General features: G+C 33.3%; 2 protein-coding genes across 2 annotated transcripts in view; both read left to right on the top strand.

Moving 5' to 3' along the window:
• Positions 1–1,936: 1,936 nt before the first annotated feature.
• On the top strand, positions 1,937–6,099 carry LOC127849336 (delta-like protein 4). The gene is made up of 6 exons (XM_052382066.1): positions 1,937–1,964; positions 3,123–3,245; positions 3,538–3,588; positions 3,810–4,475; positions 5,373–5,453; positions 5,923–6,099. Exons 1-6 carry the CDS (start codon positions 1,952–1,954, stop codon positions 5,991–5,993), a joined length of 1,005 nt encoding a protein of 334 aa, XP_052238026.1. The 5' UTR covers positions 1,937–1,951; the 3' UTR covers positions 5,994–6,099.
• Positions 6,100–15,435: 9,336 nt separating this feature from the next.
• The window catches only part of LOC127849333 (spore coat protein SP65-like), a 111,698-nt gene continuing 99,781 nt past the window's right edge, over positions 15,436–27,352 (top strand). Inside the window, exons 1-8 of the mRNA XM_052382064.1 lie at positions 15,436–15,450; positions 16,908–17,156; positions 18,148–18,210; positions 19,175–19,255; positions 20,381–20,635; positions 21,767–22,021; positions 24,264–24,347; positions 26,572–26,658. Coding sequence (XP_052238024.1) covers positions 18,192–18,210; positions 19,175–19,255; positions 20,381–20,635; positions 21,767–22,021; positions 24,264–24,347; positions 26,572–26,658 — 781 coding nt within the window. The 5' untranslated portion in view covers positions 15,436–15,450; positions 16,908–17,156; positions 18,148–18,191. The remainder of the gene's footprint in view (positions 15,451–16,907; positions 17,157–18,147; positions 18,211–19,174; positions 19,256–20,380; positions 20,636–21,766; positions 22,022–24,263; positions 24,348–26,571; positions 26,659–27,352) is intronic.

Here is a 27,352-nt window from a genome sequence, read left to right on the forward strand (position 1 = left end):
GCAATTTACAGTTTTTCTTCATTTTTTTTTCAAACTTTTTCAGTGTTTTCATATCAATGAGTACTCAACCCCTATCGTAAATGAGCAACGTAAGAATAAGTTCAGAATCATCTCCCTTGAAGTTGAGAAAAATATGAAATTACGCTTACAAGATCGAGCAGATTTTTTAAAACCTACACAGTTCTGTTCCATTAGTGAAAACTGCACACGGATGCCAGTAAAAAAAGGAAACCAATGTAAATAAAATGAACAATGAAATATTTGGGGGTTACAGCACAAAATCAGAGATAAAGGTTATTTGGGGGTTATAACACAACATCATAAATAATGGTTATTTGGGGGTTATAACACAAAGTTATAGATAATGGTTATACCAGTATCTTTTTCTATTTTGTTTAAAATAATCGGCCAATATATTAATATTAACAGTAGAAAAACAATCGTTCCATGTAACTTCATTGAGTGCCTTTTACACTAAAATTCCCGACGCCCTTTGATGCTTTGCATCAATACTTATCTTGTACCATATTGTATTACACTCGTCCAGAAAATTCGTAAGTAAGCTCGCCAAAAGCTCGCTTACTTACAAAATTCCTGAACTTGTTTAATAAAACATGGTATGATATGTCAACTCCTGCCAGATCCTATATATGCTAAACTCAGTTAACATGGCACTTTTCATAATTTACATAAGGTGCTATTAACACTGTTTCATCAGATTGTGGTTATATACTGACGTTCAAATTAGATTTACCAAACATGTGTGTCAATATGCAGATACTCATATAACACAATGTCATATAACAGTAAATGTAATGTGAACCTAGCTTTAAGTTGAGTTACGAATAATGTATATCCAGATCTTTTGAAATGTGTAACACAATGAATTTGCCTGTACAATTTATGTGCATAAGGTCATTAGTTATTCAGTTAAAAATGAGAAACACGTCATTAAGGGTGTGCGAGGGTGTTTTTTTCTGCAAACAACAATTTCATGGTGGCATAGTATTACGTATAGGCATTATAAATAATAAATGGCATCGCCTTACGACAGGTAAATGTAAGTACACAGCTGCGACAAGAAGGGTAATGACATTTATAAGGTGTTAGGGTTGTAATCCTAGTAGAAAGAACCAAAATGTCGCAGACTAAATGAACTGCGAAATACTAACATGTAGAATATGTATAGAATTTCTTGTTTATAGCGTTTACATTAGGTTTAAATTTAAGGAGGGTTCTTACACCAAGAAAACATATAATTATTTTATTTTTAATTGTTGGTATAAATACCCAGGTGCGCAACTATCGAAGGGAAAGACCACCAATATTATTCATCACCAGAATTGTTGCACGTGTTGAACATTAAGCTCTTTTGTTAAACAGAGAATTTTTAAAATGCGTAAATACAACATTTTAATATCTGTTTTGTACAATTGTAATGTGTAAAATGTTGTATGTTCTGATTCTACAAAATCGATATGCAAATAAATCAATTACAAATATAAAGATATTTTCATTTTAATTCGATCGATGTCCACAGTACACATGTGTACATTTGAAGTTAATCATGCGGTGTCTCATCTGGGTCTACGCTGTTTGCCAATGCCTTTTTTATCTAGACGCTAGGCATAAATGGGTTAATATACAATAATGTTAAGGCTCGATTCGTTTTTAAGGGTCATTTTTGAATTAAACATGTCCGTAAGTGTTCGTGTATGTTGCTAACACTTTTTGTATAACCATATATCTGGTTATAGCTTACTCATATGCAAACTATACATAAATATACTGTACCACTAGTTATGATACTTCTTCATTGTACACGATGGCAAGTGCATTCGCACTTAAGGTTGAAATAATTGTTCTTCTATACGTCATCTTGTTAAACATCCATCACAAACCGTTGTACTACTAAAATATCTGGACATTTTAAACTGGATTTAATTAGGCGATGGAAAAAAGAGGTAAGCTAGCACGTATATATGATGCGACGAATCATATTCCAAATGCGCATACGTAACTGTAGATTATATGCTATAAATGTAATGACTGCTTAAACTAGCGCACAAAACAATCATTGCAGATCTAAAGCACTTTCAGAACTAGAGCCGTCCGCATGCTTAACTTAATTTTGTTTGCGTGTTTTTTTAAATTATTGTGATGGCTTTATTATAAAAAAAAACACGTTAAATCATCAAACGAAAGCTTTATATGAATTGTATTTGCGTAGTATTGGTAAACTGTCATGCATGGTCTAATTAAAGCAGAGTTTACCTTTTTGCACTGATAAGTAGGATCACTGTGATCGTGGAATCTGCGACCGAGTGTCGAACACATTTCCACGACAAGTGTCCTTTATATTATTTTGATCGGGATATCTGCGACCGTTTGTCCAGCCCAGTTCCATGACAAGTGTCCTTAATTGTATGTTATGTTCTATATTTAAGTATTAAAGTGCAATAGTGTGAGAACAGTACAGATATGACTTTTAACTGAGCCAAACACGATACGGGTCATTCAAATATAAGTTACGGTGAAAGTAATAATATTTGTTTCAGGTTACATAGGGCATAATACAATTGCCTGGACCAGTTAATTTTTAATTTTTAATTTAAGTGTTGATTGTGTAACGATCCCCTTAGAAGTGATGGCCGTTAAAGATTCCGAAATATATTATATTTAATCAGTTTTCGATAGCTCTAAGTTGACAATTTAGTTTAAAGATATAAAAAATGAAGTTTATTTCTAATTTAAATACAACAAAAATAGTTTTGTTTTCAAATATATACGCCAGGTCGAGAAAATGTATCTGTATTCTAGGGTATTTGATTTATCCTATCTGTTTTCCCATTAGTTTATTGATTTTGCAAATAAGCAAGCATAAAGTACAGGGAAAGCAGGATGAACATCAAGTAACAATAAGAAAAATACACACATCGACGCCGTTGTACTCGGCTTATCATCTTGTTGAAATAGAGGTCTGAGACAATGTCTCCGATGGTGATTTATTTACATAATGCAATCATGGCGATAAGCGATACACACGTGTATTGATTAAAAAACATAGATTCTGTTATATGATAATGTTACATGAAACTAACACTGTTTGTTTGGCCTAATAGAAACGTGTACTGAACGACTATGGATCGCAACGATTATCGTCAACGCGATTATATATAGTTTTAGATGCCTTACGGACTGCCATTCAAATACTGAAAGTGAAATCAACATGAACTGTGTTGTGGGTAAGACATATACACTCTAAGTGCGCATTGAAGTTATGTGTATATTTTGATGTAGTGTAACACATCTTAATATTGACCATTTTAATAAAACCTTAACACAATCTTTGATAAACTCATATAACTACAAGGAGTGTATTTTGATGTACTTCTGAAGTTAACGAAATGTCTATTGAACTAATCATTAAACTGGTCAAAATGTGACGAGATATTCATTAAAAAATGATCCACTTTTTATATAGTATATTAATTCTATTGTAATATTATGATCATAGGATCATTTTCCGCATTTCAGTTTCCGTTCTTTTATTGTCTACTTTTATCCTGACGGCTGCAGGTTCAAACGGTAAGACATTTGAATTAATATATGATATTTTGCAAAAAAATGTCAACTTTCATATATATTTATTGTTGATAAGAGGGGCGCAATAGTCTGAATGTATGCCATATACAATACTTTTTTATTCAACAATCGCGTATGAGTTTTTAAGCGTGTACTATACTATTGAAACAACTAGTATGTTTAAAGTAAAAAATCGGATCATAAAGTATGTTTGCTTATTTAAGATTGCGACCATGGGCGTTTCAACAGTGCAACAAATATTTGCGAGTGTAATGCAGGATGGACAGGTCCTAACTGCAACGAGCACTATTGCGTCCGCGGAACATACCATTCCCACAACGACTATTGCGAGTGCCCGGATGGCTGGAACGGCAGCCGATGTAACGAATCCCTGTGCGTCAAAGGTCATTATCACGTCCATGCAAAGTACTGCGAATGTACCTCTGGGTGGACAGGTACCAAATGCGACGTGTTAGTCTGTGACCACGGCACGTTTCATTCTAAATCAAACTACTGCGAGTGCCAATCAGGCTGGAGCGGTACAAAATGCGACGAATCACTGTGTTACCATGGTACTTTTCATGGCAAAACCAACACTTGCGAATGCGATTCTGGCTGGGATGGTGCAAAATGTGATAAAAATCTCTGCGTTCATGGTCATTATCACCCGCACGCTAAGTATTGCGAATGCGACCAGGGTTGGAATGGCGCCATTTGCAATGAATCGCCTTGTATCCACGGCGAATACCACAACCACCAATGCGTCTGTTACCACGATTGGGTCGGACCTCATTGCAACATCAGTTGTTTCCATGGTAACTTCAGTGTCCCGGACGAGTCATGCTCGTGTCAAGACGGGTGGTCGGGAAGTGATTGCTCCACGCTAATGTGTATGTACACCATATGTATTGCACGTAATAGGTTATAAACGTTATGATATGTTTTCAAGTGCTTCGATATGTTATATACTATTGACTGAAATTTCGAATCCCAAGCTTATCCTTGAGCAAAATGCGCGGGAAAATAGACCGTATAACCTGATCGTGAATTATCACTCTCTAATGTTTGGTATATTAAATGCGCGGGAAAATAGACCGTATAACCTGATCGTGAATTATCACTCTCTAATGTTTGGTATATTAAATGCGCGGGAAAATAGACTGTATAACCTGATCGTGAATTATCACTCTCTAATGTTTGGTATATTAAATGCGCGGGAAAATAGACCGTATAACCTGATCGTGAATTATCACTCTCTAATGTTTGGTATATTAAATGCGCGGGAAAATAGACCGTATAACCTGATCGTGAATTATCACTCTCTAATGTTTGGTATATTAAATGCGCGGGAAAATAGACCGTATAACCTGATCGTGAATTATCTCTCTCTAATGTTTGGTATATTAAATGCGCGGGAAAATAGACCGTATAACCTGATCGTGAATTATCACTCTCTAATGTTTGGTATATTAAATGCGCGGGAAAATAGACCGTATAACCTGATCGTGAATTATCACTCTCTAATGTTTGGTATATTAAATGCGCGGGAAAATAGACCGTATAACCTGATCGTGAATTATCACTCTCTAATGTTTGGTATATTAACGTTATGCAGGGCTGGGTATATGGCAATTCAACACGAAATGTGAGGTTTATCAATCAGAAATATTCTATTCACTCCATAATTATTGCGAGACAGATGCATGCGATTTCGAAATGGGCCATAACACATGTTAATAGTACCGCTTTATTTTTATATAACTGTTGGTGTCTTTTTATTGTTGCAGGTGGACATGGTTATCAACAAACAGTTTTGCTAGAGAGATTCTGCATTTGTAATACTGGCTGGTCGGGGCGTCTTTGTAACGGTAGTATAAATTGTGTTCTTATATTTGGCAACATAAGTGTCTGGGATTCTTTTCCTGGCTGCCTGTATGTGTTTGGAACACATTCACAAGTTCTTAAATTACATACAAATATAACAAATTACATGCCACAGACTTGTATTAAGGTGAAATCGATTTCGTTTGAAAAAGAACAATGAATAATGATTATGGTCCAAAGCGAATGTTGCGAATAAAATGTTAAGATTATAAGAATGCGTGTGTAATATCAATACTCGCAAAATTGTCATTATTCTACCGATTGAAATGCGGATGTTTGAATTTTGGTCCGCAAGATGTTCACCTTAATGAGTTTTTGCAAATCGATATTCTAAATGTGGTTGTGTAAAGGGGAAATATAGGTACATAAACCGACGATTTTGTGAACACCTTTGTTTGATAAGCTGATAAACGTGCTTGCAAAGAATGTTTAATATTATTATTTTCGTTGTAGAAACAATGCACCCAACAGCCCCGCAACGTTCGGATACAACTACACCTAAGCAAACTGGTATACTCGGCTGAATGATGATGATCAGTATAATACAACCTACTATACTGACCAAGAGATAGGCTGCTTGTTACTAATGCCTGTGTAAATTCATTTACAATAAGACTTATACAGTGTTATTGGACACTTTTTTTTTATTGAATACTTAAGCGAATAGTATTGGCATTCATGGTTTGTCAACAACGCTTTGTTCATAATTAAAAATATATGACGAGTGGATTCAAATTTCAAATCGATTTGGGGGCCGTTTGTGGTGATTTGTGTTTTTTTGTGTGAAAGTTATGTCATTTTCTGACCAATAAACGAATGGCGTTTATTTCAGATTTGCCAAGTTCTATTCATTTTAGCACGTTGCAGAAAAAAGAAGATTGTTTTAATGCACAAAGTTTTATCATCAACATGTATTGTATGTAAATATTTAAAATGAATTCAAACTTGGCGCTCATTTTATGTAATGCAGATGCACCAGCAAGTATTCCGTATATATAATCAGATTATGAAGTCTAATCATTTGTCAATACATGTAATTCAATATGCCAAATTAATGTTAAATCCAGATTAACCCATTGTTTTCGACGTTGTTCATACAACACACGACGACTTTGTCCTGATCATGTGTCGAAACGTTCCTCGTAGCATTTCAACGTTGATACCATATGATCAGGTGACATACTTGGAATACCACTGTGTGGTTGCAAACATCATAAACTTTTTTTCCAATACGTTTTATTACATAACTCGAAACATACACATATATATGCAACACAAAATACCGTATAATTATGGACAATGACATACACAAATATACATATGCAACACAATGTCAAAAAAAACACAGCTTCATGTCAACAGACATTCAGAGTTAACAAAATGAAAAAAAAATGATGTAACTGTAAGACACGTAAAACATCATAAACTAATACGCGCATAGGAGCCGTTTCATCAATTATTAAAGCGGATTTGATATGCAAATTGAGTGTTTTTTATATGCACGTAGTCAAGAATACTTGACAGCGTAGTCAAGAATACTTGACAGCTTCAGCATAATTTTGCAATCAACAGATACACTTTGCATCTGTAATGTGTAGAACAATCACGCGCGATAGCCGTGTCGAATGTCATGTGTCGGCTACACTGTAGGCATAGATAAAACAATTTCAACTATGTCATCTGTCAGCTACACTGTAGCCATAGATAAAACCGCTACCAGGTTGGTCATGCACATGTATTATCACAATAGCCATACAATTATACACGCTCATGTGCTTCATGGCATTAAGCATACCAACGAACTACTAGATGTGTTTCAATTTAAATTTAATATGAAAATTAAAATACTTGATGTGTTGATATTTTAAGGCATGAAACATATTAAGTAAATTACAAAGTCGTTGCAATATAAATGTATGTAAGACACGATATACACACATATCATCGCATATTGTACATATTTTGCCTTCTCTATGTTTGTCGTATAAATTGTTTGTCCCCAGGATGATGTTACTATGTGTTTACTATATTATTTAAGCGTCGGCTATGGTGAACTGTTCAAAGTTTCTAAACGTGTGTCCACATGGGGACATGCGGAACGTGCGCTTTTACAAGATGAGGTCAATCGGGAATGGTGATGGATTTCTTTTCAAACAGTTATTGCACATTATTTCATCACTTACATCATCCTACGCTTTAAAAAAAAGTGATCAACAAAGAAGTACAACAACGTGCGATACTTTAAACTTTTATATGAACAAGCTGTGCTACTAAAATGAAGACCAGCGTTGACCTTGAAATTGATTTAGCCTTGATAAGTGTGATCTCTTTCAGTCGTAGTTACGCCGAGCATACCATGATCGCAGATCGTGACCCTTTAAACATACATCAACATTAGTATGCCTTCAGTTAATCGATTTCACAGCAGATATTTGTCTAGAATAATAAGGCAGTTAAACAAATTATCTTTTGTGTGTCTATAAAAGGCTGCTTACATTAAATCGTACAGTTTGCCTTTGTCGCTAAAGATATTCATACTTTAAGCAATCGTCGTCATAAATTCGGAATATAGTACATTTGAAATGGCCGTCAAAGTCATACTAATTTATAATCCACATATATTTATATAACGGACTTTGTCAGATCCTCCGTATATAAATATACAGGTATTAATATTTATCAATCACAGATGTATGGGGGTGATTATTTAAGTAGATCTGTAGGAAACTTGAATATTGATATATCGCATCGATTTACACTGAAAATTACCATGAAAATAACCATCAAATAGAAACGATATAGTTTGGTATATCGGTATATTCATTCGAATGTGTAATACACAAAGCTGTGTGAACGTATACGGTTATGTTTGGATTATTGAAAACATATATGACAGCCGCAATTGACATAATTAAAGTTGGATTGGGTCTTCGTCCGCCAATAATGTAAACATGTAAACAAGATAACAAACACAAAACAAAACACAAGTTTATAGAAGTGTGCGATCAAACTTTTAATATTAGACGGATGAAAATGCGTGCAGTGTGTCTTGCCTCGCCGTGTATTTTATAAAATAATAATATATAAACACAAAAGGAAATCCTTATTATGAACGTCATAGCCCGCTAACACATACAAGGCAGGTTTTCTTGTTTCATGTTTGATTATAATAGTTTGGATTTATCGTTGTTTATGGGTAAGCCATCGATTGTGGATTATGTATTCATGTGAATAATGCCACAATTGTTTAATTAGGCAGGTATTAGAACCAAACAACAAACTGTATAAATATATTAACAATGCTAACGCAAGCATTCTTTCGGTTCTAACATGATTTGATAGTTGTTTGTGGCGTTTGTTTCTCGTTCTTTGCTTCACTTGTTATCGATTCTTAGTTGTTTACAAATAGTTATGCAATTCATTTTTCCTTTTCCGACGAATTCGTTTATCCAAGCTTTTCACCTTAACATAACGCCAGCAGCCCGAATCAATAAACTTTATTAATTCAATTGGCTGATTTGAACCTAATCACTCGGAACATCGACAACATCACCGCATCTTTGGAGTATAGGACGTAACACCTATCAGTGTAGGGATAGGCGAGCTTCTTTTTTCCATATCCATTTTTTCCAATTTCAATTAAGAAATAGCAGATCCCAAGACTTTCAGGGTCAGTGCTGGGTCGGTAAATAATCAAGGGATGAAGGAGTGAACTATTAATAACTAATGCCTTATGTTGATAGCACAATATAAATTATCTAGCCATACATGTTTAACGTACGCGGTCAGTCTGTCTGAAAATCTTTCCTGCAAGTCAAAATAGGCTTTCGATATGTGCCAGTCTGCTATCAATAACACGATGTGACTCTAATTTTCAATCGGGAAGTAGCGTGGTTTGATGTTCCATTTACAAGACCAAATGACATTTTTAAAGACTCTGCGACATGCTAAAATGGGACGTATGCAATATTTTGCCAACGTAGCTTCTTCAGTCCAGCCTGCGCATCCGCGCAGTCTTGTCAGAATATGCATGCTTAGGAGAATTCTCAGGAGATTCATCGAAATCTTATATTTTATTTTATGATTTGCGGTGGTTTATAGAGAAATATCAGTGAATTAAAACTGATAATTTCACTGTTTCAAACAGTGAAAATTATCAGTGAAAGTTATCGATAATTGTCACTGTTTACTGTGAAATGACGTCATTATCCCAGCGAAATTCTTAAGTTAAACTCTTTAACAATGTATATAAACTGTGAAAAAAAGGCATAAAATAAACAGAAAATTTGTTGGATTCGTTGGATTATTGATTTTAATTCACTCGTGATCAAAGAAAAAAATATATTTTCACTCGTGGCTGCGCCACTCGTGAAAATATTATTTTCTATGATCACTCGTGAATTAAAGTCGATAATCCACCGAATCCAACAAATATCCTCTATATAATTTTATGAAGTTATATACATGCAAACAGATAACGACTTGGACATTGCCATTATCGAAAACACCAAATAGTTGAAATGGTTGTGAAGGGAAGTCAATACGAAATACGCCAACAATCTATCACTACATTATAACAACTGGTTTCCCTTTTACCACCGCACGTGATCTGACCTCTACAAATTAACACTCATTTTGCATTCACAAAATCAACGAATAATATCATAGGAATATGTAGGAATGTATCCATAGATTGATGTATGCTCAAACATTGCTTAAACTCATTTTTAATTAACACAGCCGCATATAATTCCTTAAGAGTGCTTTAAATAATACATGTTCTTGTCCTTGTAAATATATGTTTGTCAAACATCATAGAGCGGGGAGAACCTTTTGTTGTATATGCTATTTCGTTAAGATAAAACCTGTTTATGGTTGTTTCGGTAATTTCGGCGATATGGGGTTCAAATGTGCTCCAATTGTTATCGCTATCATGATATTTTGCTTCAAAGTCGCATGCTGAAAGAGGTATACTTAAGAATAACAGATTTACGGACATTATAATATTCCAACCATATTTTTTCCCCTGTACTTTTCTGAACATTATTATTAGTCAACAACAACTTATTTTTGCAGTTGTACGCACCTAATCGGAAAACGTTCTGAATGACGAACGCGTACGAAAACCCTACCAGCGATAAAACGAAGTTCAAAATTAATTGCATGTTTAAATCGTGGATATCAATCAGCCTTTAGTGAAATTTGTAAAGACAAAGTAGGTCAGCATGAAATTGCATGACATAGATTGCTTAAAATAGACCTCCGCCTGTCCATTATCTTAAACAAGTGATCTTTAACTAAAGTGATTCAGTCAGACACAGCCTGTCAGCCCTGCAGGCCATTTGCAAAATGAATTGTTTGCAAGGTAAAATATTTGTTTTGAAATGTCCTATCACAGGACTAGATTTTTAATCATGTCAGATCATTTAAGTTTGAAATTGTTAAATAAATTTAATTGATATAAATAACATGTGTACCTGTTGCTTTTCGGGGTGTAACCAAAACTTGTATTTTAATGGGCGAGTTACAAATACTTATAACACAGTGTCGGTTAAAAAGATGAGAACGACGAATACATTTATTTAAATGACAGTCGAAATATGTAGTTATAACACAAAAGGGTTAGCATCATCAGCAAAACGTGCCATTATGGTTCCATGGCTTAAGGAAAACAAATTTAAAATATGCTTTCTTCAAGAACTACACTGTAACGCAGATGTAGATAACATACCTTGGGGTAATCAATGGGGAGGAGACCTTTTCTTGAGCGGAAATAGTTCTAACTTTCTAGGCATTGGCATTTTTATCAAGAAAGATTTAGACTTTAAATATAATATTTTAGAATATTAGGAAATTATAATAGGCAGGCTACAATTATTGAACATACAAATACAAGGGAAACTAATAGTTATGTTTAATATTTATGGTCCAGACACGGATAATACGGATTTTTTTAACACAGTATAATGCTCATTCACTAATCCTTGGTGGGGATTTTAACACTGTTATTAACTATACGTCAGATAAACTAAACGGTCGATCAGATACACATAAAAAATGTAACGAAAAAATAAAAGAAATAATAGAAAACAATGACCTATGTGATATATGGCGTTTAAAAAAGCCACATAAACAAGTTTACACATGGCATTCAAACACTCGACCGCCTATATTTTGTCGCTTAGATTATTTTTTAATATCTCATGACATTGTAAATTGTCTCGCAGATTGCAACAGGGTTCAAGTCGGACCACTCAATAATATCAATTAAATTAAATCTACATTTATATCGCAGAGGTCCAGGGTATTTTAAAATAAATAATTCATATTTATTGGAACAAGAATACCAAAGTTGTATCCGGGCGTCTATATCGGAAATCGCAAACATCAATCGCGAAGCTAATCCAAATACTTTATGGGAAATAATTAAAGGGAGCATTCGAGACGAGACAATTAAATATGCCAGCAAAAAAATAGCAGGAATAAGGAACAGGAAGAAACACTTAAATCGAAAATTACATAGCTAGAACAACAACTAATAATAAATAGCAATGATTTAGATAAATGCAAACAACTGATCGACTCAAAAAGTGAATTAAATAATCTAATTGAAAATAATATAAAAGGAATACTGCTACGAGCTAAGGCACAGTGGAGTGAAGGCTCCGAAAAAAACACAAAATATTTTGCAAATCTGGAAAAAAACGAGCAGAAGCAAAAAGTATACAACAACTAAAAACTAAAAATAATAGCATAATACAAGACCAAAAAGACATACTAAATCACACAGCAAACTTTTATAAAGATCTTTATAAAAAGGACACCAATAAAGATAAAAACAATTATGAACGTTTCTTTACGAATATACGCAATAAGATAAGTCCAGAACAAACGCATAATGAACAAAAGTATCTATCACAGCATGAATTCGCTATAGCATTGTTAGACATGAAGAACAATAAAAGTCCAGGATCTGATGGTATCTCTGCAGGAATATGTTTTTAACTCTCTTAATTACTCTTTAGACACAAATAACCTTACAGAATTGCAAAAAACAAAGCATAATTACTTTACTACCCAAGACCGGAAAAGACACCCTTTTGTTCGATAACTGGAGGCCTGTCTCACGTCTTAATATGGATTACAAAATAGCTACAAAAGCCATTGTCAATCGCATAAAACCTTTCTTAAATCACATAATTAGTACAAACCAAACCGGCTTTATCAAAGGGAGGTACATTGGCAAAAATGTAAGACTTTTACAAGAAATTATTGAACAAATTGATGAAACTAACGAAACCGGCCTAATATTTTTTTCTGATTTTAATAAAGCCTTCGACAGTCTTGATCATGAATTTATGTTTAAATGCCTGCGCCATTTCGGTTTTAGCGAACACACTTTACAGTGGGTTAAGTTATTCTATAAAGATGCAACATCGATTGTTATAAATAATGGACATTTTTCGGAGTTTTTCTGTATAAAAAGAGGGTTGAGACAAGGATGTCTTTTATCGCCGTACCTTTTTTATTATCTGCATTGAATTAATGTCGATAGACATAGAACTTAACACAGAAGTAAAAGGATTAAAAATTAATAATGTAGAACTAAAACAGTCACTGTTTGCTGATGACGCTTCCTTCATACTAGACGGTTCTCGTATATCGTTTAAAACATGAATAAAAATCATAAAATAATTTGCGAAAATATCCGGACTTACATTAAACAGACATACATGTAAAATACTTAAAATAGGGGCATTCAAAAATAACCCAATCGAGTTTTGCAAACATAAACAATTCATCTGGAACTCTAAACACGCATCAACTTTAGGGATAGAATTTAGTAACGAACCGACATAAGTAATGCCATTAAATTTTCCTGAAAAAATGCATGCTTTTGAAACTTGTTTGAATAAAGTGAAACGGTGGAAACTTTCGTTAATTGGAAAAATCACAGTTTTAAAAAACTTTGAAATACCCAAGCTTGTATATCCATTAACGGTTTTACCAAATTCATCTCAAGAAATCATTTCAAAAATAAATACACTATGTTTCAAATTTCTGTGGGATGAAAAACCTGATAAAATTTCCAGAAAGCGGATCATACAATATTATGCCGATGGTTGTTTAAAAATGTTAGACAGTGACCTATTCTTAACATCCCTTAAAGCCAGTTGGGTGAAAAGATTTATATTTCAACCCGACTCAAAACTGATTAGAATATATACGAATATGCTAAACAACTATGGAGTAATATTAATTTTCAAATCAAATTACCATGAAAAAGATGTTAGAGACCTTAACATAAAATCCGAATTCTTAAAAAACATCCTCTGTGGATGGCTCAGTGTCTCATTAGAAAAAAATGAAACACCAATACAAAACCAAATTATCTGGAATAATACATTTATAAAAAACGAAAATAAAACTTTTTTTTATTAAAACATGGTTCGAAAGAGGTATTCAATATATTGAACATATATATGATTTTAGAAAAAGAGAATTTTACAGTTTCCAAGATATAGTAAATCTTTATGAAATAGATAAAGCAGACTTTATAAATACCATCAAATTGTCAAAAGCATACCCGTCGATTGGAAAAATAAACTAAAAGTAAACGATATCATTTATACCAGCCCGGAATACATGCTTAACAAAATAACAGAACACACAAACGCTTGCAAACTATTTTATAAATCTCTTTTACTAAAACACAAACCTGAAAAGTTCAAACAATTTAACAAATGGAAAGACACGCTTAATAATCCTAACATTAATCAAACAGCTATCTTCAGTCAATCAGTCCAATTAACTATTGACACCCAACTTAGAAATTTCCAATATAAATATCTCATGCACATTTTACCAAACAACACTTACCTACATAAATGCCATCTCGTTCCGTCAACATTATGCGATTTTTGTTATATGTACTCAGAAACGAATATTCACGTATTCTGGGATTGTCACTTCATCCAAAAAATTTGGATGGATATAAAAAAAATTATTGACAACAAATTTAAAAGGTAAGAAAACATTGAACTTAATTTTGCAAAAATATAATTCTGTAATTCCACCATAGCTGACTCCAAAAATGCACACGTTATAAACTCCGTAAAATGATTTGTAAATACTTTATCTTTAAATGCAAACAGGAAAAAGCAACACCGCAAATAGATGCTTTTGTATCTTTTTTTAATAATCGAATTAAACTCGAGGAATTAATAGCGACAACACAAAATAAATTACATATATTTTATACTCACTAGGCGCTGTTTATACTCAATTTGTACACCCACCATAAATAACCCATTTGAATATACTTTGTAACATAGGTACACCTACCCTAAAGTAACATACACTTTACTTTTTCTTCTTTTTGGTTTTTGTGTGTCTATCCATATATTTATGTAACTTTGTGATTCTATTCCATGTTGGTGAACCTTAAAACATATTTATTCACACCAACCATAGTCTTCATTGATGCTTTGTATCATAATTATATCGAGAAAAATGTGAAACAAATATTTTAAAAATTATGTATTTCATACATTATATGTTCTGCAATTATGAAATAAATATATTACGATGGAAATAAAAAAATGGAATAACAAAAAAAGTGATATAAATAAGACATTTGTATTGTTAAAACTGTACATTGATGTGTCTTTAAAATAGTGTTGTACCATAAACAATTAATTAAATGTGTATTAAACAGGCGTTACAATTTCTGTTGTTTATTTATTGAATTTGTTATTTTGTTGTAGCTGTGGTTGCCTCGATTACCTGTGCCGTGCTAGGTATGCAATACACATTTACATTTATTGAAACAAACTTAAACAAATATTCGTCATATTTATATATTTTGTGATAAAGATTCCATACTCCGTGTAATATATCTTTACTGTATGAATTACATTCCGTTTTTTTTTTTATCATTTCGTATGTCTTTGTTTGCAGTTGACATATCGATTGCTCTAGGTATGTATACTTGTTTGAGTTCTGTTAACATCATACTAGTTGTATAGTTATTGTCAACGCACTTTTTATGTTTTTAGATAGGTTTATGCAAATGTGCAAACCAGTTGCATTAACCTAAAGTAGTTTTACATCATTCAATAGATACAGTCCACATTGGTCTATTAATGTGCACACGGTTTGTTGGAAAAGCAATCGACTTACACCGACTACACTGTTATGATGCTACTTTTATAGAAAAGGGTAACTTAAACGCGATAGATAGCAATATAGTACGCGCTTAAGTAATTATTTCGTGTTTTAAATAGATTTCAATAGCATGTATACATTTTCTTTCTTTTTATTTGTTAAACTATGAAAGCAGTTATTGATGAATCAAGACAATACATTACATCCACTTCTTCATGCGCTTGTACTAAATGGTGTGCTCTGCGTATCATGTTTATCGAATTGTTGTCGTTTGCAAAGTATAATATTTGTACTATGTTGGATTTTAAACTTAAATGTTAAATCACTATTGTGGAAAGTAAATACCTCCGTTAACGTCTTATTTGTCACATGGTAGTATAGTCATAAATTAATTTCAATAGCTTTTATACAGTCATTAGAAATATCATCAGAATATAGCTTCGAATAAAACATGTACTTACTAAGTACATTATACACACTGTTTCAACATTTTATTTTGTTTACGTGTCATAATGCTCTGTAATGACGTTAATTTATATCTTCCGTCAATACATTTTAGTGAGATATTATATTTTATTTTGATTTCATCAGAGCTAACCGAAAATGAAGACAGAGTAATTTGCCGCTTACCAAAGAATATTATGGTCTAGTTTTTGTATCCGCTAACGTATGCGATAAGCCAGATATGCACAAAATAAACCACCATCAACGTCATTGTCTAGTTTGTAAATCCAACGAATTGCTCGGTAAACTACCCACTCATTAATAAGTTATCCGTCCTTAAGGATATACACGTATGTAAAATTCAAATGATTGTTTAATAGTAGCTCTTTATATGGCATGATAATTTAAAATGAGACATGCGCACACCAATTAAATCTTTGTTTCCATGCTCATCTAAATTTAATGCTTTGTGTATGACTTACTTTTTCGGTTGGTTATACGTTGTGAAAACTTAAATATGCATTTAATAAAATGCTAATTTCAAACATATGTGTTTAAGATTGCTAATCATGTTGCCATAATTTTGGTTATATGCTTAAGATCGTACAAATAATATTTGTATACATCCCTTCTGTGTTATAATCATACGAATGTCTGTATTAATTCACCATCAAAGTATGCGTTTGGCACACTTATCAAAATATTTATTAAAAAAATGCGTTTGTTAAGAAGATGGACTATTTTCAATTCTTAAGTACAATGTATGTCTGTATGTCGAAAATTTATTTAAGTTTGTGTAACGATGTTGTTTTTTGTTTTACGCTTAGAATGCAGCGGGCATGGACATTTGGACCACCGCTGTGTGTGTGACCACGGTTATGCTGGCACGATTTGTGAAATACACTGTCTAAATGGCGGCGTCCAAAGTAATCATGACCCTAGTCGTTGCCATTGTTCTGACAGATGGGCAGGAAAAGCTTGTGAAATCGACTGCCACCATGGCCGCCACGATGAGCATGACCGGACAAAATGTCACTGTGATCCGGGTTGGACCGGTACACATTGTGACCAGAAAGGTATGTACAGGTTTAACACCAAAGCAAGTGTTTTAATTTAGCACAAATTATATGATATTTGTTAAAGAATCGAACACATTTAAAACATGTGCATGTGCATAAAATGTATAATTAATGCGACACGATTAAATTCAAATTACACTGAATATACCATATCTAAAAGACAAGGATACTTTGTTAAAAAAAACGTTATCACATTAGTAATTTTGTTAATTCTAAGCATATATGATTCTTATAGTTAAGTGACTCTCAATTAAACAACATGTTTGACTTACCATCTTGACACTTATTATTATTATACATCTCTTCTTTAATAGATGTACATTATTGAACATTTATGACCACACACAATGTCAATGTAACGCTAGAAGGACTGGGGATCATTGTGAATATATGGATAATTTTTGTCTAACATGCTTATTATTTGCAGTTAATCACAAAATATATAAATTCGTTGATTTTGTGTTGTTTGAAAAACAATAAATACCTGTTTTGTCAAATGTTAAATATTAAGCCATAATTTGTTCCAGTGTGAACTCGTCTTTTTCATACATGTAGAATCTAATGTGCATACCCCCTCGTAACATATATTACATCGTAATATATATTACAGTAAATCCGTCTTTGTTTAACTAACCTGTCTATTATATAATCTTATATTTATGAATGTATTTATTTATTTATTTATCTGCAACAATTATTTAAAGGTCATATATATATATATATATATATAAACATGAACATTTTGACTTCAACTATATCGTAATATTGACCTATAAGCATCAGTTACACTTATGCCATGATTAAACTTGTTTGACCAAGAATATATGACTTCTGATATATTATTAATGTTAATGACAACGGTCTCGTGATATAAATCTATATATCACATACGCTAAGATTTAAATAATACGATGGACGGAGCGATACAAATAAGTCATTTTTTATTGATATTTTGTTCCCGAAAGTTTACACAAATTTTTCTTTTAAGTCGTAACAACTACAAAGATAACTACAACCTCTACGACGACCCGAATGTCAACCACTCCAGCAGGTAACTTGTACTTTGCATGTCTTTGTTACTATCATACTCCTCTGTTAATAATCTAATAAATATATACGTTTAGACTATTAAATTATTAGATAGATTCTCTACGTTAAATCACAAATGGTAAGATAAAAATACATTTTTGTAGCCACAAGTGGTGAACAAACTTATTGTATATCATCACTCTTTGTAAAAATCTATATTCTACAAAAAAAAACTTATTTTATTTGTATAGCATGCTTATGTCACCGTTTATTTGCATTTTAAAATAGTGTCACTGGAGAATCGTGCGGAAATAAATGACGCCATGAAGGGATAAACGTTGTCATTTTCAAATTTATATAGAAAAATATTAAAAATCTTCTCTCTATTCTTACTTTATGAATTAAGAAGTTCTAAAATCTGCCAATTAAATGTACAGTAAAGAGACTACTTCACCTGACCCATGTAGTTTACACAACAAATATTATATTACTTTTTCATAAAATAATATACGAATGCCAGTATAGTATGTGTCTCTTGATAACTGTAATAGTTATAATCATGGTAGAAAGCAAACAATTCAAAATGTCAAGTACCTGGTCAGTCAATTAACTCGAATGCTCTAAGCAGAAAATATACGAACGCACATGCATGCATACATATAGACCTACAGACAGACAGACCTATAGACAGACAGACCTACATACTTACAGACAGACAGACAGACATATGTTTGTATTATTGCCAATTATGTTCTCGTATTAATGGTTATATGTTTAAGATCTTGCACATAATATTTGTGTACATTCCTTTTGTTTTGTAATCATACGATGGCCAGTATGAATTCACCATCTAAGTATGCGTTTGACATCATATTTAAAAATGTGCTTGTTAAGACGATGGACTATTTGCAATTCTTGAATACAATGTCTATCTGTCGAAAATTTATTAAAGTTTGTTTAACGATGTTTTGTTGTTTTACGCTTAGAATGTAGGCATGGACGCTGGGACTCTCACGCTCACCACTGTGTGTGCGACAATGGATGGGGCGGCAACCACTGCGATATAAGTAAATATATACTTCTTTCAAGTGGATACCGAAATTTTTACAATGCTAAAAATGTTGGATCAATATGTATTATTATAATTGAAACAGTCTGAAATTCATATGTGTTTCGATACATGTTTAGATATGTGTTCACATAAGTGGTTTCATTTGGCAATAGCAGATATGGGTCAGAGGTTTTTGACACCATTGAGAAAGTTAAGATTTCAGCAAACTGATTGAAAAAAATTCACACGATATTATTGTGTTTAAAAAAGCTTAAACGCAATGGGAATATAATCATTCCTTTGTTACCTGGAATGTTGAACGTATAATCTTGATATCAAATCCCAAAATAATCCGTTGCGAGAGTGGTGACTATTTTAAATTGGACATGAACTTTTTTGAATGCCATATAACCAACATCGCAAACGCCGCAAAGCGCCACTCTGGCTAATAACAGGCAGACGGACAGACAGACAGACAGACAGACAGTCGGACGGACGGACGGACGGACGGACGGACGGACGGACGGACGGACGGACAGACAGACAGACAGACAGACAGACAGACAGACAGACAGACAGACAGACAGACAGACAGACAGACAGACAGACAGACAGACAGACAGACAGACAGACAGACAGACAGACAGACAGACAGACAGATAGACAGACAGACAGACAGACAGACTCTCAAGAGAGACAACATCTAGGCTAATTACATACAAACTAAGGCCATACTTTTTATTATTTGTGTATCTCGCATAATAGTTATTCTACACAATAGCTACAAGAGTGGTGCCTATCAGATAGACAATTAGAAATACTAATGCTAATGCTCGATTTTGCCTATTTTCGTTTACAATTGGGCATTGACACAAGTACAGATAGTTTATTTTGCCAATCAATTTAATATATAGCATACTTCAATTATTTTATTGAAATACTTCAATTATTTTATTGTAAATAAATTCAAGATTAATGGATTAGTCCAATACGGTAAAGATTGAGAAAACATGCCTTTGCTATCAAAACAACAACCTTAAGAATTGACCATGTTTGTCGAAGGAAGAAAATATACTATCCATGAGCTGAGTCAAATTTGCATTTCATGTATTATACTCACATAACGACTACATATTTACAGATTGCGGCCATCATGGACATTTGAGCGACAACACATGTGTGTGTAACCCCGGTTATGCCGGTACAACTTGTGATGTACAGTGTCAAAATGGCGGCATCCAGAGTCATTCTGACCCTAGTCGTTGCTATTGTTCTGACAACAGATGGGCGGGAAGAGCTTGTGAAATCCACTGTATACATGGCCACCAAGATGAGCATGACCGGACAAAATGTCTTTGTGACTGGGGTTGGGCCGGTACACATTGTGACCAAATTGGTGTGTACAGGTTTAAGACCAAAGCGAGTGTGTTAATTTAGCACAAATTATATGATATTTGTTAACAAATCGAATGCATTTAATACATTGTGCATTTGCATAAAACGTATAATTAATGCGAAAATATTAAATTCAAATAACACTGCATATACCCTATCTAAAAGACATGGATACTTTCTTAAAAAACTTTATCAAATTAGTAGTTTTGTAAATTCTAAGCATATATGATTCTAATAGTTAAGTGACTCCCAATTAAACAACGTGTTTGACTTACCATCTTGACACTTATTATAATAAAACATCTCTATTTAATAGATGTACATTATTGAACATTTATGACCACACAAAATGTCAATGTAACTCTGCATGGACTCGGGATCATTGTGAATATATCGGTATCTTTTGTCTAACTTTATGGGGATTTTATGTTTGTTTGGATATATATTAATGAAAATTACGGGCTTGCTTGGAATACGACAGATTGTCATATGTTAAAACACAAAGGACCTTTACTGTTGTTGTTTTATCTGATCTGGTATGGAAGTGCATTCCAGAAATATCTTTATTGCCTTCGTATCCACTGAGTGTACGGTCAAATAGGACACGAAATGAAGTCGTACTATATTTGATTGTACGTTCAATAAAGGACAAGCATGAAAATGTACTATTTAACTTTGAACATGTTTTCAATTTAATTGCTCTCAAGAGATACAACATCTAGGCTAATGACATACAAACTAAGGCCATATTTTATTATTTGTGTATCTCGCATAATAGTTATTCTACACAATAGCTACAAGAGTGGTGCCTATCAGATAGACAATTAGAAATAATAATGCTAATGCTCGATTTTGCCTATTTTCGTTTACAATTGGGCATTGACACAAGTACAGATAGTTTATTTTGCCAATCAATTTAATATAAAGCATACGTCAATTATTTTATTGTAAATAAATACAAGATTAATGGATTAGTCCAATACGGTAAAGATTGAGAAAACATGCCTTTGCTATTAAAACAACAACCTTAAGAATTGACCATGGTTGTCGACGGAAGAGAATATACTATCCATGAGCTGAGTCAAATTTGCATTTCATGTGTTATACTCACATAACGACTACATATTTACAGATTGCGGCCATCATGGACATTTGAGCGACAACAAATGTGTGTGTAACCCCGGTTATGCCGGTACAACTTGTGATGTACAGTGTCAAAATGGCGGCATCCAGAGTCATTCTGACCCTAGTCGTTGCTATTGTTCTGACAACAGATGGGCGGGAAGAGCTTGTGAAATCCACTGTATACATGGCCACCAAGATGAGCATGACCGGACAAAATGTCTTTGTGACTGGGATTGGGCCGGTACACATTGTGACCAAATTGGTGTGTACAGGTAAACTTAACACCAAAGCAAGTGTGTTAATTTAGCACAAATTATATGATATTTGTTAACGAATCGAATTAAATACAAAATTAATGGATTAGTTCAATACGGTAAAGATTGAGAAAACATGCCTTTGCTATCAAAACAACAACCTTAAGAATTGACCATGGTTTTCGAAGGAAAAGAATATACTATCCATGAGCTGAGTCAAATTTGCATTTCATGTATTATACTCACACACAGACATACACACATACACAGACAAAAAAACACAGAAACACAGACAGGTAGACAGACAGACAGACAGACATAGTGAAAATGAACACAGAGTTACCTTGCTGCTTACAAAACAGTATAACGGCCTATGTTTGTTTATCCGCAAACGGATAAGATCAGGCAGATATGCACGAAATAATCCACCATCACGTCATTGTCTAGTTTGTTTATCAAACGATGAATTTGTTTCGGGGTACCATTTTTCAGATGCTCGGTAAACTACATCCCTTTTTGTGTCATGAAAATACGAATGTCTATATTAATTCACCATCAAAGTATGCGTGCGGCATCATATTTTTTTTAATGTTTATGTTAAGACGATGGACTATTTGCAAGTATTGAATACAATGTATGTCGGTCGAGAATTTATTCAAGTTTGTTTATCGATGTTATTGTTTTACGCTTAGGGAAGCGGGCATGGGCACTTTAACTCTCACGCTCGCCAGTGTGTGTGTGAACATGAATGGGACGGTAAACACTGCGAGCATCCAAGTACACATATATTTCTTTCCAATAGATACTGGGACTTTCACAGTGGTCAACAGTTTTTGATAAATATGTATTATTTTAATTGAAACAGTCTGACATTCTTATATCTGTCCGATACATGTTTAGATATGTGTATACATAAGTGGATGCGCTTTACAAGAGAAGATAAGGGTCGGATGTTTAAGACATCATTAAGAAAGATAAGATTTTTGCAAATTGATGAAACAATCAGTATAACAAACATTTAACACGATTGTATTTAACAAAAAGGCTTAAAAGCTATTCGCATAAAATCATCAATATTTTTACCTGGTGCAATATTTCAAGTCATATATCCAAATCCCCAAAAAATCCGTTGTGACAGTGCTGACTTTTTGTATAGTTGAACATCATGTTTTCAAAAGAATCAACATCGCAAACTCCTCAAAGCGCACATCTGGCTTTTAACTATTTTGGCATTTCATTTTTAAAAAAATGTTCACTACCACTAACACGTGTTATCCCTTATTTGCCGACCTACATTAAATTTTGGAATTTCGGTATACCATGTCAATTGCGCGATCATTTTCGCAACATTTGAATATTGTCGCCAACTTTCGTATTAAAAAATAGATCACATTGTTACTAACATATCACAGATTGCTCACTTTTTGGTCAACTACGCAATTGAAAAGTATGTTACGTACAACATGATACATACACGATACGCTTTAAAGGTAAAAATTTCTCGCATCTTTTTTAAGAGAAGTAAATTACAATGGAATACAATGGAAAGAGATTATGAAGAATTTTTTTTTGAACCATACATGTATGAGACGAAATTTAGTGATTGTCAGTCAGATTTGTCTAAATGTAACTCGGACCGTGAGAAATCTTTTGCCGTTGCTCAATATGACCATCGTGTAGGGAATACGGATTGTTAACAAAATTGTTTAACTCACATGCCAGAAACGAAACACAATTCATTTTTTGTTTGATTGATTGTAATTCTGCAGTACGATCGTATTGAATATGACTACGTCGAACGGTTCATAATTATCGACACAGAGCGGATAATTGCTAGAATTCTGAATGTATTTATGTTTTGTGTTTCCAAACCATTGATGGGTATATGCTAATAAAAATATTTGGTATTTTGAATAATCCGTATTTGTTATCTACATAAAGGCATAACGATAATGCGTTTCCGTGTTTTTAGTTATATTTATACATTTAGAATATTGTCGCGCAATTTCAGAAAATATACAAATCATTTTAAGTAAACTGTAATATTTATTCCGAGGGTACATCCCTTAGGTTTTGTAATCATACGATGGCCTATATGAATTAACCATCAAATAATGCGTTTGGCATCATATGGAAAAAATGTGTCTGTTGAGACGATGGACTATTTGATAATCTTGAATACAATGTATGTCCGTCTGTCGAACATTTATTTAAGTTTGTTTATCGATGGTGTTGTTGTTTTACGCTTAGAATGCACGCATGGACGCTGGGACTCTAACGCTCACCTGTGTGTGTGCGACCTCGGATGGGACGGTCGCCACTGCAATCATTCAAGTAAATATATACTTTATTAAATGGATAGCGAAATTTTAACAGTGTCAAAAGTGTTTGATATATAGGTATTATTACAATTGAAACAGTCTGACAATGTATGTGTATCCAATACATGTAAAGATATGTGTATACATAAGAGTTTTCTTTTGGCAAGAGCAGATATGGGTCAGAATTATTTGACACGATTTAGGAAGGTAAGATTTCAGCAAACTGATGAAAGAAATAAGTGTATCACAAACAATTAACACGTTATTATTGTGTTAAAACAAGACTTAAACGCAATGGGAATATAACCATTTCTGTTTTTTCCCTTATGCTTTATGTTAAGTCTTAACTTGATACCAACATCCAAAAATAATCCGTTGTGAAAGTGGTGACCATTCTCAAGTTGATATGACCTTTTTGAATGCCATAGAACCAACATCGCAAACGCCGCAAAGCGCCACTCTAGCTAATAACCATCTTGGCATTGCATTAAAAATGTTTGCTCCCACTTAAACGTCTGATCCCATGTTTGACGACTAATATTTAGTTGCATAGAAAGCCTTACGCTTATTTTGAAAAGATTTCGCGTCCGTTTCCTGGACGCGACTTAAACCAGAACTTTGTGTCTAACAGCAATCGTTTTTTCTTTATTTTATATTTATTCCGAGGGGACATACGAATTTAGTTTCTAAATGTCTGGAACAAAGAAATATAATCAGCTTTGTTACGTTTGTTATTTAAAGCCACACAACTTGAAATCAAATACATGGCATAGTAAATTTAAGTATAAATAAGAAACATATTTTATCTATGCCAATTTGAATATATCTGGTGGTTACAAGGTGGAAATACGTCTCTTTTGCGCTTTAAAACTAAAAAATAATCGCGTTTGTCGAAATGGACGTATACGTCTAGAAATCCTACTTTCTGTTAAAAAGCGGTACCGTTTAAAAATAATAAATTACTTGCTAACTAGGCTATATATTTAATTTTATCTATCTCAATTAGAATATATCTGGTGGTAACAAGGTAGAAATCCGTCTTTTTGCGCTTAAAACTAAAAAAAATCGCGTTTGTCGCAATGTACGTATACGTATAAAAATCCTACTTTCGGTTTTAAAATTTAAAAAATAAATAAATTACTTGCTAACTAGGCTTTAGATTTAATGACAATTTTTCACACTTTCAAATTGCATCAATATGTATTGATTAACGTGTACTTTATTTCAAGGTGTGTGGCTTTAAACAAACATGGACATTAGAATGGTATGTAACCTGGGAAATTCTGGAGGTCTCTGTGCAATATATTTGCGGCTCACACACCTTATGCTGATAATGTTATCAGGAATTGATATGAATAAGATGTGATTTTGCGTGTTAAAATGGTAAACATAATCATCCATACTAAAATGGCTGTCCTTGTGACGCAGGATGGCTTGGAGCACTTTTTTTCGAAAAACGTGTTATAGCTTACTCTAAAGTTTATCAACTCCCTGCCAGAGTAAACATAACACACGTATACCGCTTGTATCTTAAAAGGTTTAGCCCTCTTTGAATTTTCATCTTCAATCAGTTGTTTGAAAAATTTCAAATCGTGAAAGGGCCACATTTTTATCCGCATTTATAATTTTAGTTTGTAAAATATAATATATTGACCAAAGTGTACACAACCATGGATGGCGTGTTATACATTGCGAAATCAACTGCAAGTGTGGAAGCCCAAACGAATAGAATCCAAATGGCTGTTTATGTTAAACTGGCTTTGATGGCGAACATTTTCCAATAGATTACAATAATGGTCAGCAAAGCCTTCATGATCCTTTGGCGTGTTTTACATTGCGAAATCGACTGCAAGTGTAGCAGCCCAAACTAATATATTCCAAATGGCTGTTTATGTTAAACTGGCTTTGATGGCGAACATTGTCCAATAAGTTACAATAATGGTCAGCAAAGCCTTCATGATCCTTCCATCCCTAACTGCGACAGTGGCTGGCCGAGTTCAAGCTGCGAACATTATGGAGTCTTATTTATAATTGGCTCAAACCATATCTTAATATTAACATGCACGCCTCCGTTACACTTATTCCATGATTAAAGTTGTTTGACTTAAGCAATATGAATTATGATATATAATCAATGTTTATGATTATAGTCGCGTTATTTTTGTATATATGGAACGATACAGATAAGTCCATTTTGCCGTGATATTTATTCCTGGAAATTAAAAAAAATTGTATAGCCACAACAACTACAACACGAGCTACGACAACAACATCAAAAGCAACAACAACTTCTACGACGACCCCCATGCCAACCACTCCAGCAGGTAACGTTTCGTTCGCACGTTTTTGCTAACATCATATTTATCTGTACAGACTTTATCATCTATTTAATATATTCATTAGGATATGATAATTAATGGTTTAGATAGATTATTGATTTTAAAACCACTAAATGCAAGAGAAAATAAAAAAAAGCAGCCAATAAAAAACATACTTATTGTATATGATCACTGTTTGTAAAAATCTATATTCTACCAAAACATTTTATTTTTATGTAATATTTTTCACTTGTTTATTTCCTTTTAAAAATAGTGTATCTTGGGAATCAATCGGGAATACATGACTACTTGACATAAAAAGCGACTTAATTTTCAAGTTTATAAGGAAACATATCAATTATTTCCTATGTACTTTACTTTGTGAATTATAAACCAATTAACTTTCCCCTTAACGCATTTTATATACTAAATCCTAGACGATTACATTTTACCTGACTCATCTAGTTTGTAACAAATCGAATAAATATTTACCGAATTCATTGCTAATAGTGTTATGTCTATCTATGCAATCGATTACTAAATATCGTCGCTTGATTGCTATAGCGCTCTAACTACCATTTTCATTTTTTGGAGAAAAACGAATTTAAAAGTTTAACCTTTATATTCTCACTTATTTATGCACGTATACACAAAAATTAAAAATGTTTGCTCCCACTTAAACGTCTGATCCCATGTTTGA

This window comes from Dreissena polymorpha, chromosome 10, assembly GCF_020536995.1.
Source record: "Dreissena polymorpha isolate Duluth1 chromosome 10, UMN_Dpol_1.0, whole genome shotgun sequence".
Taxonomy (NCBI): Eukaryota; Metazoa; Mollusca; class Bivalvia; order Myida; family Dreissenidae; genus Dreissena; species Dreissena polymorpha.

Bases quoted from the DNA above. Each gene is read 5' to 3' on its own strand.
- LOC127849336 (XM_052382066.1), top strand. The intron at 3,246-3,537 runs GTAAGACATATA...TCCGCATTTCAG, and splicing joins CAACATGAACTGTGTTGTGG to TTTCCGTTCTTTTATTGTCT. The intron at 4,476-5,372 runs GTATGTACACCA...TTATTGTTGCAG, and splicing joins TGATTGCTCCACGCTAATGT to GTGGACATGGTTATCAACAA.